Genomic DNA, 14,433 nt, shown 5'->3' on the forward strand with positions numbered 1-14,433 from the left:
CTTGCTATTTATCTTGTGATGCCTTTTCACCATCAGCGGAGCATGGGAGTTATGGTTATGAGACAATGGCCGGTGATCTGCAGTGTTGTGTTGACTGCAGGAGTTGTACAGTGTGTGGATTCTCCATACTTGGTACAGTTTCATTTGGGAGCATTCACCATTGTTGTAGAGTTGGATTGTACATTCCGTATAGGCCAGTGGGATGCGTTGATGGTCTTTACTGTGTTGGCAGTTTGATTTGTCCACTTTACTTGGGTTTTGATTTTCTAAGAGTTTGTGTCTCGTGGGTTTCTGACTATGGCAGTTGTGATTTTGGAGTTTGGTTGAGCTGTAATTGTCAGTTTGATTATGGATTCCTCTTGGTTATATTGCAGAGGATATTGCAGAAGCCTGTGTTGATTGATAGCAGTATAGTACATGACTACATTTGGGATCCAGGCGGATTGATTGGTTTATTGTTCAACCATTGCTTGGGGACAAGCAATTTCAGGAAGGGCGGATTGTCATGTCCCCATTTTGGAGGCAATTTGATTTAATTAATTAAATTAATTAGGTTGTCCAAAATAATGAATATTTTATGAGGATGACTAATTAATTATTTTAATTAAATAAATAAATGGTATTAAGTTAATTATTTATAAAGTTATCAAATAAATAAATATTAAAAGGTAACTTTATATTTAATTAATTTAATAAAGTGACTTGAATTATAAAATATTTTATAAAGTCACTTAATAGATAAAATAAAATAATGTTCTAGAAGCTTCTGGAGAAAGTGGAGGAAAAAGAATAAATAGGCACCTCGGGCTTCATTCTAATCATCCAGATTTGTTGTCGTTGATGTTGATGTTTGTTGATGTGCATTGTGGAGCTTAGGGTTTCTGCAATAGTGACAACTGGCCATTGAGAACGAAAACTCTCAATTGGTATGCAATTTTGAGTGTGTGAAATATCACTTGAATTATTGTAGCTGGGAGGAAGATACTTCGGTCTTCTATTTGTGCTACGTTGAGAAAAAATATTTGAGTACAAAAAGCAATCCGAAAAAAGCAGACCGAAAAAGCAATCTGAAAAAAGCAGTTCCAAAAAGCAGGCCGAAAAAGCAGTTCGGAAAAGCAGGCCGAAAAAGTAGGCCGAAAAACAGTTCGGAAAAAGCAGGTCGAAAAAGCAGTTCGAAAAAAGCAAGCCGAAAAAGCAGAACCAAAAAAGCAGGCCGAAAAAGTAGGTCCAAAAAAGTAATCCAAAAAAAGGAAAAAGAAAAAAAAGCAATCCGAAAAAGCAAATTCGAAAAAGGAAAGAAAATTATTACAGCTATCTACAATCAGGGGCGGCAGCTAGAGAGGCATGACTTGGGCACTTGAGGAGGTTATTTTCTGTTCAGTATTGCAATACATCTATTCTCTAAGGCGACTTCATATGCTAGGTGTGATGTGTATTTTCATAGTTGCCTTTCACTATAAAGTGCTGTTGTAATTGTCATTTTGTATCAGACCTATCATTCATTAATAGATATATCATTCATTTTTACATTCCTCACAATGGTATCAGCAATCCATGGCTTTAGTTGTATTTAATCATGCATGTGATTAGTGTACTGCTGTAGGGGAGTATTGAAGTTAGATATTTAGTGTTGCATTAGTTTTCATTGGCAGCTGTAGGTGCATATTACTTTACCAACAATCATCATATTTTGATATCTTTGTAAATGCTAGGAGTGTTGGCTAACTTAGTATGAATATTGTATTGGATACTCATTCTCAATCAAGGAGATACAATTGCTGGACATTAATAGTTGTCCTTGAGCGTTAATATATCATTTTTTATCAGCCAGTTAGCTTGCAATGCAACTATTTGTTAAAATACCTGTTGGTTGTAGGTGATCATTTTCATGATTAGAACTCATAGATGCATTCACTATTGTCAAAATTAGTTGCATATTTATATTAGGAGATTGTTTAGACAATTTGGAGTCTTTGTAAGCATTCTCTTTGAGGCAAATCCAAACAAGAATCACTGCAGCAATCTGAAAAGTTATATCAGTCAGATGACCCTTGCTTGCAAAGTGTTTGACGAAATGTCAAGCAACTGAAGTATAAAGTTTTTGGTGTTTGAAGAAGTTATAACCTATTGGGGTTATTACAGTTTTCTCCAGTTTGCATGCCTCCACTTACTTGATCCCCAGCTTCAACATCAATGCTACCAATACCACTTCTTGAGTTAGTGATCTCGTTGTTTGAAATGCTGGCCAAATCTCTTCTTTGACATTTCTTCCTCCACAATTTCAGTGCCCTTTCATAAGGAAAATTATCGACTTCATATCTGGATGTATAAAACCTCAAGCAATTTTCCAAATTCTTGTCTAGTTTATTTCTTACCTTTCACTTTAGGAACCCCAAAGCATTGAAACTTTTCTCATCCTCCATAGAGCCCAGTATCATGGTCAAACATAATTCAACAAGCTTGAAATATTTTGATATTAAATCCCTTAACACTTCGCTCTGAGCCAGATTTCTCCAAAGTTTGGTTAGCGATCCTTCTCTGGGGTTCTACATAAGATCATATTATTCCTTCATTGTGTCTACAAAACGATGTGATTGCTCTCTCAAACAAGATTCATCTAAAATTCCATTTACAGTTACCCCATTGATACTTTGGTTTTGCAAAATTGATCTATCAAAACAATAACTTATCTCTAAGATCTTTCAGACTTCTGAAACTCCAATAATTGGGAAACATGATACACACGGATTCAAGAAATTCGTGTCAAGGCAATCTTTCTCTAATTTTTGAGGAAAGCTTATAAGAAATGTCCTTCACAAAATCAATTGTAGACTCAACAATACAGTTAATTTTGGTTGCGTTGGTTTCTTTCCTTTTCTCCTGGACACGAGCCTTCCATAGTAGTGCATTGGTATCTTAACACCCCGCATATTGACACATAACTCCCCCTTTGCATCAATCTTTAAAAAGTTATCAGGATTATCCAATTCAGTGACTCTCATCCACCCGAAAAGTTTTTTATTCACAGAAAATGAATCTGGATGTGTATAGAGATTATTGAGGGTCGTGAATGTCATTTTATGTGGCGTATTATATTCTGCAATATGCATAAATCTTTGCCGGATCTACTTCATTATACTTCTCATTGCCACTAGCATGGGGAGAATGGTTGCTAACGTTAAGAGTGTCTCTACATTACATAACCTTTTGAGTAGCTTACCATAATTTCGTTGGCCACCCTGATCGTCGCAAGTTGACTGCATTGTACCAAGCAACAATAGATATTCGGAAAAAACTCGATGAGCTGGTCCATCCAAAGAGATCCATTGTGTATCATTATTCTTAATAAGCTTTCTCCCATTAGTAGTCCTCAACAAACTATTGTTGAAATTTCCTGAATCGTTTAGGACTTGGACAAAAGGGTCTATAGATCTCTTTGATTAAAACTTCAACTTTGTATATTTGTGAAGAGTTGTTGACAATTCCAAAAGCTAGATTCTTTTTGTGGGCCATGCAATGAATGCCAACAATGTAAAGTGCAAGACAATCTTTTAAGTTTGTGACAAGAACATTCTTGTGGCCTTGCATTATTGAAGCTCCATTTGCTCCAACACACACCAACTTTTGGGCAATCGCCATTTCATCAATAGCTCCATATTCAATTAGAGAACTCTTTACTAGTTCAAATATGTTTTCTATTGTTGAATTATCCTTCATTTTAACAACTGTCAGTAGATTGGGTTGGTGGACAAAATTGTGTACACTATAGTGTACTATCCCCATCTTTGTCAATATGAGAGTTCCATGGATTAGCCTATTATTGTGATCCTTGGAGGCTAATTATTGTGGATAGAGGGTCTTCTAAGGCAGTGGTTTGGCTTGGGAGGTTCTTATCTTCTCCACAATTCAGTAAGCTACAAGTTGGTCTTCGTTTGGCTTAGATTGGACTTCGTTTGGGCTTAATTTTGTGTACTTACTATTTGTTGTAAGTTGGTGTTGATCGAGATGGACCCTTTCTATTTTTGGAAAGTGCATTTGATCACATGGAGAAATAATATGTATGACTCTTATTTCCGACGACATTTTTAAATGATGAGTATTTTGGAAGTTATTATATTTTTAATGGCCAAATTATTATTAAATAATTAAATGGCTTATTATAAAGTTATAATTGAACTTTATAATTTGTAATATCCCTTTCCAGATATTTACTAAAAGCCCTTGATATAAAACTTACAAATTTTGAACTGAACAGTAAACCAGTATTTGAAATAAATTCCAAAACTTAAATCGACTTTATAACCAGCAGATATGCATACAAGAAAACTTAGAAAAGTTTGTTTTATTCCTCCAATATTCAGAAGTACACATATAAACCAGGAGTTAACACAAATAACCGCCAAATATGTTACTGTATTATATAACAGCAATACAATAACATAAAACAATCCAAATAATCCAATCTTATAAATAGAAATAATAGTTAGATTGGCAAATGCTGATAAAACCTGTAAGAAGGCTAGATTTGTGTCCAACCTCCAAATGCTTCTTCGAGGGTTTGCGTCCTCGAAGAGATAACCAGTCATTATTTCCACCTCCTAGAATAATATTTGTCTTAAATATTATAATCTTCATATCTTCCCATGTGGAGCCTATTGTACCTTTATCACTTTTCCTAATGTGATGCACACTCTTTTACGCAATGTGAGATAAAACACCTTTTTTGTCCTTTAGTTACTTAAGTGAACATAGTACTTTTTAAAAATAAGGCTTTAAAATTCACTTAGTTAGTAAACGATATAATCATCAGGCATCAAAATAACTGAACAAATGAATTCGGATAAGCACGTGCAATAGCTCATTGGAAAGCTCTCGGCGTGACACTTCCAAACCAACATTGAGATACCAAGAATTCTGAGCTCTGTTTACTTGCTAAAAATACTAAGTATTCAGACAACCTGCCAAAACTGCTCTGATGGGTCTGAAATTAGAAATGTCTAGGGAAAATCTCGAAGTGAACCCCGTAAAGGACTTTTTTGCCCTCGAAAACAAGGCAAGGTGAGCCGGCAACACCAAAATATAATGTCCCAGAAAAAGGGGACATTACATAATTTCACTTAAGTTGAAGGTTGAGTTATTTTTGGAAAGAGACATTTATTAATTAGTTAAGCCAAGTCAAGTGAGAGAATCTTATAGAAGCATCTAATTAATGTTTTGTGGTGAAGCTTCTTGAGTGAAGTTACATTTTGGCAACAAAAGGGGATCTGGAGGTTATAAATACAAGCCCATTTGTTGAGGAAAGCACGCTTGGATAATTTATTTGTTTTTGTTGCCTTTGTGGCTTTTTGAGTTTGAAGTTTGTGCCCTTGCTGAAATATAAGGGTTTATAGCTGAGAACTGCAATGTAAATTCACAATTGAGGTATTGTGAATTAATTCTGAAATTGTGAATTCATTCCCGCTGCTGAAGTATAGTGGATTGAATCTGAAAATTGGAGCTTCCTCATACTGTGTTCACTGTGGCTGAGGAGTATTTTGTTCATTGGAGGATCTAGAGTCTTCTCTAACTGTTCTATTGAATCTGAGAAGAATGATTTATTGTAAAGGAAATTGGTAATCCAACTCTTGTTTTTCTTCTGCAATTTTCTGAGTCTGGGTGTAGTTGGGTTAGGGAATTTGAATCCCTCTTAATTATTGTTATCAAATACTACAATCTACCATATTGGCGTTGGAATCATAGCTTTGTACCCCTAGTTTGTGGTCTGCTGTAGCGTGTGCAATTTCCAGCTTTGCTAGCAATTTATCACTAGAGTTTCATGCACAAAAACTCTGCTCTTAGGTGCGGCAATATCTGGTTGACCTGGGCAATTATTTATCAGAATTTGGGATGCTTGTGCATACAAAATACACATTGCTTGCAGCTTGTATATCTGTAGTTTGGTGACCATTAGCAACTGATATTGGTGGCCACCTTCTAGGAGCGGAATTGTGGAGTTTGTCGTCCATACTTGGGAGTTCTGACATGCTGCTGTTACAGGCATCGTGGCTTCATCTTGTGATTTAGGACTAGGTTTCAGACATTTACAAGTCTGCCTTCAAGTGCATAATTCTGCTGCAAATCGATCAACTGGTCTGAACTTCCAGGTTTTTACAATTGTGATAAATTGATTGCTTGTGAAATTCTATATGGTATTCTGAAAAATGCAATTTATGATAAGGTGGAGCTGTTCATTTAATTGTCTATCAACATTCTGATATTAAAATCTGCTGTTAGTAATGTATGTAATTGAATAAGTTGGACAATTGGCATTACAATGAGCACAAGTTTGCCTACCAGTTTGACAAAATGTCAAACTAATGATTAGTTGGAGAAATTGATGTTTGCTAACGGTATAAATGGCTAGGGGTTCTTACATATAGATATGCATGCATACCGAGAAGTATTGTCTATTGTTGTCACCTCATCTAAAGATAATGCAATAAAATTTGACTCTTTAATTTTTCCTTTGATATTTTCCTTTTCAACCTCAGCAAAACAACTTGCCTATTCCCATCCACTGTTTACTGACCAATAACTCCTTGGATAATTAACGATTTTTCAGAAAGTGTAATAGAGCACTCAATGATGGGTAGTTTATCATGGCACATCCTTTGCTCAAAATATAGAAGACAACACTTAACTGAAGAGCTTTACCAATTTCTTCAACTTTCATTGCTTTTTTAAGAAGAGATTCAATTGAGCCTTTTACTTCTATAGGCTTCATCCGTATTTTCTCCTGAAACTCTAAGATTTCTGCATTTTTAACATGTTGACATTCCACCTTGGTTTTCTATCTTGTCACTGATTTTTCCACTTCATCTATGATATTCTTCTCATAACTTTACCCATATGCTTTTCTATGGTGTCAATTTAGTTGTAACCTCTTTTTTTATTTATTTATCCTTGTGCATATCATACATCTGCATTCTATCGGAGGCTCAGCTTCTATTGGATTGTATTTCCTTTTTCTGTTTCTTGGTCTTGTACCATCACCATCTTTGGAATTCTTATTCAAGTCAATTATATAGTTTTGGCCACTCTAGATATTGACCTGAAGATCTTGGCTATTGTGGGTATTTACCTGAAAATCTTCTTCAAGTTCATCGTGATCAGAGATATTAAGTTCACCAGCTTCTTCAATATGTGTTAGTGGCACACTGTCAGTGGTTCGGAATCTTGTAAATGTACTTGTGATATTGTAGCTTCTTGATTTTGGCCACTAAAATATGATGCTAAGGTTTTGCGAGGGCATTTGGCTGGCCTTTCTTGGCTTCCACCACATGTAGGACTCTTACCCTTGTTCATGTTTAACATCTCCAAAGAAATATAGGCTGCCAAAAAAAAAACTTGTTGAAAAAGTGATAGTTGACTATTGCATATATTTATTTAAATAGGATTCATTGGTCATATGACCTACGTTATAAAATATAGATGTCTTAGGTGTCCCTTGTTACTACTTGACTTCATGGTACGTCACTGGTCCCAAGTGATAACTGACCACTAACAATCTAACTTGTACCTACTAAATAAGATCGAACTAAAAACGTAGAGTCCAAATAGATAGGGGTCTGAGTTACCTTTTCCTAAATTGCAGTCATTGATTGGCAATGATCTCGACAGTTTGAGAAATTGAGACTTCGCTATCGATTGGACTTGAGACATGCTATTGATATATGAATGTATTTATGCCAATCCTTTTTGCCGAATTTTACGGGAATATTATACGTATACAAAATATTTGGTGAAGCTCGTGTAATAAAAATGTCTTATGAAATTTCTCAGGCAAATATGGTTCGTTCAATATATGGCCATGCGTAACGTAGTTAGCAAAATTGAATTAGTGTGTGACATGAGTCTACATATTTGTGGGTTGAATCTCGTCCTTCTCCTAATTTTCTTTAAAACCATGGGCAAATTGAGGCCATCCAAAACGTTCCCTTAGAAATCATAGGCGAATGTGTTTAATTTGCCATGTGCAAAAAATATTTTTGGTTTCCTATATTGTGTCAAAAGGAGAGTCGATGGCATAAATCTTGTGGTGATGGGCTTGGGGGTGTGACCTATTTTTGGTAAAGTTAGGGGGACAAGCCGTATCACATATGTGGGAAAAATTCACCAAACCGATGTTGGTCAATGAGCGAAATTCACCAATTGGCAAATATTTGCCACTAAATAAATGTTGTCAATGTTAAGTCATACACACCTTCATAAGCATTATTACGATTATTACAATATGTTTCCCACACGTTACAAAAATGATATTATATTTTACAATGATAGGATATATGCTTCTTCACCACAACAACAACCTTTCTAGAATAACCCAAATGCTTTCCAATCTCAAACATAGGTGCATGAATAAGTCTTATAACATAATCCTGAGCTCGTTAACATTACTTCTTGCTTGCTAATAAGATATAGCAAAAATACTACCATCTTTGCCATTATTCCTTGTACACTGGTCTGCTACCAGTCTTACCAAACAAGTTGTAGCTTATTTGGAACATAACATAAAACTCAGCAATCATAGACATAATGTCTAAACTCATTCTGCTACACAAAGCTAAGTTCACATTACATATCCTGTCACATACCAACTTCCCTGTATTGATAATCAACCTAAAATATACATAATCTATGTCTATCATGATCATACAAACATTTGTTGACACCAATGACAAAACTACTCATCAGTACAACATATCAGATGCTTATCCAAATGTTGACAAATACCTTGATTCCTAGCACCTTGGGATCTGTCTGATGCTTATCCAATGCTTGTTTCAAGATTTTGTAATATATTGTAGTCAAGTGATTATTTGGGCTATTAGTTCTGATATTGATGTCAATATTACTAAGATTTCCCATTTATGTGCCAGATTACACCGCTGATTTTTTTGAGAGTATGGCCAATTTGCAATCCAGGTAAAGAAAATTATGTGCATTAAAATTTAATGAACCATGAAATCTTCATGAGTTGCCTACTCACTCCAAAATCAACTCGACCTCCTTTAAAAGAAATTCAATTCTTTATAATGTATCAATATTGGGGAAATGGCGCTAGATGCACATACAATGCAAGTGTAGTTTCACAGTTTTGCAGAGGATTATTTATAGCTTTCTAATTTTGAAAATGACTATCATTGAGCAATTTCCAAATAAATCCCACTTGGAAGTGTTTGGAGAGCTGTGAAGTTGATTGAGGAAGATGGTAGGCATCCTCCACATTTAATTCAAGAGCCTTCATCATCATCAAATATGTCCTAAGTTGGTACCATTTGTTCCTTGAATCACTCGTTGTTCTAGTTTCTTAATGCGATCTTGCATTAGTTTTTTTGTGTAAGTGGATTTTCTTATTTTTTGTTATAAGACCTTATTAACTGTTTTATCCTTTGAGTTTAAGTACGATCGATGTTTAATGCAAATTGGGTAATTAGTTGTCTCCCATGTAGGAATTGAGGTTGTGGGTAATTGGAAAATTCCGTCCTTGGAAAAAAATCTTGGTTGCAAACATTCACCAATGTGTGTCATGTCCCCATTCTGGAGGCAATTTGATTTAATTAATTTAATTAATTAGGTTGTCCAAAATAATGAATATTTTATGAGGATGACTAATTAATTATTTTAATTAAATAAATAAGTGGTATTAAGTTAATTATTTATAAAGTTATCAAATAAATAAATATTAAAAGGTAACTTTATATTTAATTAATTTAATAAAGTGACTTGAATTATAAAATATTTTATAAAGTCACTTAATAGATAAAATAAAATAATGTTCTAGAAGTTTCTGGAGAAAGTGGAGAAAAAAGAATAAATAGGCACCCCGGGCTTCATTCTGATCATGGAGATGATTTGTTGTTGTTTGTTGTTGATGGTTGTGGAGCCTAGGGTTTTTGCAGTTGTCTTTGGCCATTGAGAACGAAAACTCTCAATTGGTACGCAATTTTGAGGGTGTGAAATATCACTTGAATTATTGCAGCTGGGAGAAAGTTACTTCAGACTTTCTATTTGAGCTTTATTGGTTAAAACTTAGTGGCCTTTGGCCAAGTTTTTGTATGATTTGATTGGGAGCATTGCTGGAGACAATTTGTAATCGAAATCTTCATTCTTGGAGGTTGATTTGCATTGTGCATACTCAGATTCAGATTTCAGTCCATTCAGATTCTCATGGTAGTGTATTGAGACCAACGATTTCATACATTGAAGCGCTTATGTGCATCGATTCTCTTCTTTTATTGGGGTACACCATTGGTGGAAGTCTTGTGTTGGTCTGTGGTAATTGGAAAGTGCATTTGGAGGCATTTCGGTGCCTCTGTTATCAGATTACAGTCATCGTTGCTGCAGACAAGGATACCACATTTTTGTTCATAGAGGTTCCTAGAGCCATCGACTTCATGCTCTAAAGGTGGCGCTTGGTTCACAAAGGAGTGGAGATCATTTTAGGTGCTTGTGTTGGCACTTGGAGGCAGCCAATAATTTACTAAAAATTATCTTCTTCAAAATAGGGGCGGCAGCTAGAGAGGCACGACTTGGGCATGGGCACTTGAGGAGGTTATTTTCTGTGTAGTTGTATTGCAATTCATCTATTCTCAAAGCCGACTCCATATACTAGGTTTTATGTGTATTTTCATAGTTGCATTTCACTGTAGAGTGCTGTTGTAACTGTCATTCCATATCGGACCTATCATTCATGAATAGATACATCATTCATTGTTGTATTTCTCACAATGGTATCAGCAATCCATGGCTTTAGTTGTATTTAATCATGCATGTGATTAGCGTACTTCTGTAGGGGAGTATTGAAGTAGATTTTAGTATTGCATTAGTTTTCATTGGCAGCTGTAGGTGCATATTACTTTACCAGCAATCATCATATTTTGATATCTTTGTAAATGCCAAGAGTCTTGGCTAACTTAGTATGAATATTGTATTGGATACTACTTCTAAATCAAGGAGATACAATTGCTGGTCATTAATAGTTGTCTTTGAGCATTATTATATCATTTATTTTGCATACCAACTGTTTGTTAAAATACCAGTTGGCTGTAGGTGATCATTTTTTCATGATTAGAGCTCATATATGCATTCAATATTGCCAAAATTAGTTGCACATTCATGTTAGGTCATTGTTTAGACAATTTGGAGTCTTTTTGTAAGCATTCTCTTTGATGCAAATCCAAACAAGAGTCATTGCAGCAATCTGAAAAGTTTTATCAGTCATATGATCCCTTGCTTGCAAAGTGTTTGACGAAATGTCAAACAACTGAAGTATGAAGATTTTTGGTGTTTGAAGAAGTTATAACCTATTGGGGTTATTACACTGTGATAATAAATGTTTAAGAATTTGAAAAAAATGGAGTTACCCTCATTAATCCTAACTTAATAATACTACACACATTCTGCTTCTGAACTTCACCTCTCAGTCCTCTTATATTGTAGTGGGATTATTTCTGATATCTGTGTGATATCTGCACAATTGTAAGATTGTTTATTTATCTCTAATTTCCTTGTGATACAACAAATCAGGGTGCGTACCCTTCTGTAATTAATTTCAATTGTGTGCTTTTCTCCTTTCTCAGTCACTGTAAATTTTCTTTCCCTTTGTATAAGTTTGTGTCTTTTTAGTTTTCCATTTCTTGTTGGTAGTATCACAATTTTTGATTGGCTCCTCTAGACTTGGTGTATAGCAGCAGGTGGCATGTGACAATTATGATCAACTCCCAGACACAGTTTATTACATCAATATTGAATGAATTTTATGTCACAGAATTTGTAAATCACTATAATTGATTCACCGTTGATGATTCACTATCTACATCATTAATCTTGATGTTTTAACCAATGCCAGTGTTTCCTGCATTTGGTTAAATTTAAAGTATTTATGACTTTGTTTGAGTGGGTAAAATGGCAGTACAAAATACACAACTTAATGACTACAAAAGTTATTCTGAAAATGGGTAAACAAACTAAGTCTTCTGTCTTCAACTTGACTTTAGAGACTATTTTCAATGTCTTGCAAGGGGATTGTTTAGGTCTATTTTGATGTCTGTTTTGCTTCCAGCTATGTCTTATTTTCATTAATCCTTATAATGCAATTTGACCTCACAATTACGAATTCATACATGAAAGGAATCTTATTACTTATTTCTTTGTAACAAGGAAGGACCCGTAGTTTCTTACCTTGTCTTCTCACTTTGTTTTGTTTCTTCTTAGTCGCCGTTTGGTGCATCTGCTTTGGCCAGCTCTTCTGTTTGTATGCTCAGTCCCATAAACCTTGTTGGTTTCTCGTGGACAGTAATAATATCATTATCATTATCATTATCATTATTATCATTATGGATGCTTAATGATGACAATCTTGTGATAGTGTTTGTAGCAAATGGTCTCTTACAAATTTTGCCAGTAGATATTTTCTTGGTTTTGTTTTTTCACAGGGACAATTGATTACCATTTGTGGAAAGTTTAATTTACCATGAAAAATTTACTTCTGTCATTCATGGCAAACTAAATGCCGAGTAGTCTATTTGTAGTAGAAGCCATAGTTATTATTGGCAATCTAGTATAATTAGGATTGTAGTTTTTGAATCTAATGTCCTTATTCTATTTTTCATAATTTTGTGTATGCTAGTTGTAGATAATATTTTGCATAAGAAACATGTAATATTTCTTGATTTTCTTATCTTTTATTATATTTCTTATGGAAAGATGCTTGGAGAGGCTTATCAAGTTCTAAGTGATCCTCAAAAGCGGGAGGCATATGACAATTATGGAAAGACAGGTGTATCAAAGTGAGTACCTATATGTTGTTACCAGAATTGTTGGACCAACAGATCCTTTTAGACTTGACAAACTTGTTAGCTCCTTTTAGACTTGATTATAATTGTTTTACATGCATTTGTATTTGCATCTTGCTGGTAAACAGATTTGTGTAATGAGCCTTGCTGGCTCTCTCTCAATCTATGCTGAAAAAATTGTCTTTTTTTCGGAAGCTATGCAATTTTTTTCGAGTTTTTGTAATATATAATTTTTTGGTATTTTCAGAATATATAAATATCAATGCTTGGAAATGTAAAGAAAATTATCATATTTCAATGCCAACTTTATTTGCTGAAGAAACTTGCAAATATTTACAATTGCAAATGCAGTACGCTATAATCTAATTAATTTAAAGAACCTGGCAAGTGGAAATGTCGAATGCTGGATCCTTATAGCTGATGTAGGAATTAAAAATTGTTTTTGGCACCGCTTGCAGACCTTGTATTCTGAACATCACTCTCTAAACAAAGATCAACCTTCTTACTGTAAAACGATGCTCCAAATTATGGATTGTAGCCTATCCCAGCTTCAAGATAGTTGATTGCAGTTTCTTCTTAGGACTGCTGGATGAAAAATGGTGGCCAATACATATACCAATTCCACCCAATTTTCAGAATGGCTAGCCGTCTATCCTCTTAACAATACTCAATAGCATGAACAATGTTCTTCGAACAACTAAATTCTTAGTATTATTCTCATAGAAAACACAATTCATTGGCATATGATCCAATTCAAAGTGCTGAAAAACATTAAAGAAAATTTACCATTTCCTGCAATTTAACGCCAAACACTGAATTCACACTTCATCAAAAATCAATGCATAATGGAATACAATGGTGCAAACTTTGCAAGGGGTTGTATTCATTACTTTAATTCAAAGCTTCTTCATGACACCAATCAGCTAAGGCTTATTACTCACACCTTTCACGTAAGAGACTTCCTCATCACACTTTTCTCTTAACCTATTATAATTTTGCATTTGGAAGAAAATTCAACTTTTAAATATAATAACTCATTTACAACTCAATGGCTAAAGTCTTCTTTCGCACACTTTTCACAAAAGAGGCTTTTTGGACACACCATTCAATTAGAACAATAAACTCATAAAGTTATTTAATTAAGTCAACCTAGTAAATAACCTCCATTATGCATCTTATTGTCAAAGCTCTATGAGTAAATTGAGATAGCCTGACCTTGTTAGCATGGACGCTTGATGTTGCTAGAAGTATGACTGTATGGGGGAGATTGTCAGTATGTTAGAGAGATGATTGAGTGTTTATGTGTTGCATTCATGATTGTGTTTGTCATTGATGTCAGCATATCAGTTTTCTAGACAGTTCAACTAGAGTTGCAGAGGAAGATTTGTTTGACGATTTTCGTGGTCAACGAGTTATGTTCTACACACTTAGAGGAGTATTCAGGATCATGTTCTGATGCTTGTCTATGTTCGTAGAAAAAGATTTGTAGATTTGTGAGTTATAGAAGATTTTGTAGCGATCGCTCTTAGAGCATGTTTCTGGAAAGTAAGTACTGGTAATTGTGCTATATCTTTTTGGTGAGTCTGAAGATCGTTCG

The 14,433-nt window shown here is 34.6% G+C and overlaps 1 protein-coding gene across 3 annotated transcripts in view; it reads left to right on the plus strand.

Annotated features, from left to right (window-relative positions):
- Positions 1-14,433, plus strand: part of LOC149560441 (chaperone protein dnaJ 10-like) — a 288,991-nt gene that overhangs the window by 82,560 nt on the left and 191,998 nt on the right. For all 3 annotated transcript variants that reach the window (XM_089824685.1, XM_089824684.1, XM_089824683.1), the window contains exon 4: positions 12,748-12,830. In XM_089824685.1, the coding sequence (XP_089680811.1) occupies positions 12,748-12,830 (83 nt within the window). The remainder of the gene's footprint in view (positions 1-12,747; positions 12,831-14,433) is intronic.

This window comes from Cupressus sempervirens, chromosome 4 (assembly GCF_028749045.1).
Source record: "Cupressus sempervirens isolate cs-2001-9-10 chromosome 4, ASM2874904v1, whole genome shotgun sequence".
Classification (NCBI taxonomy): domain Eukaryota; kingdom Viridiplantae; phylum Streptophyta; class Pinopsida; order Cupressales; family Cupressaceae; genus Cupressus; species Cupressus sempervirens.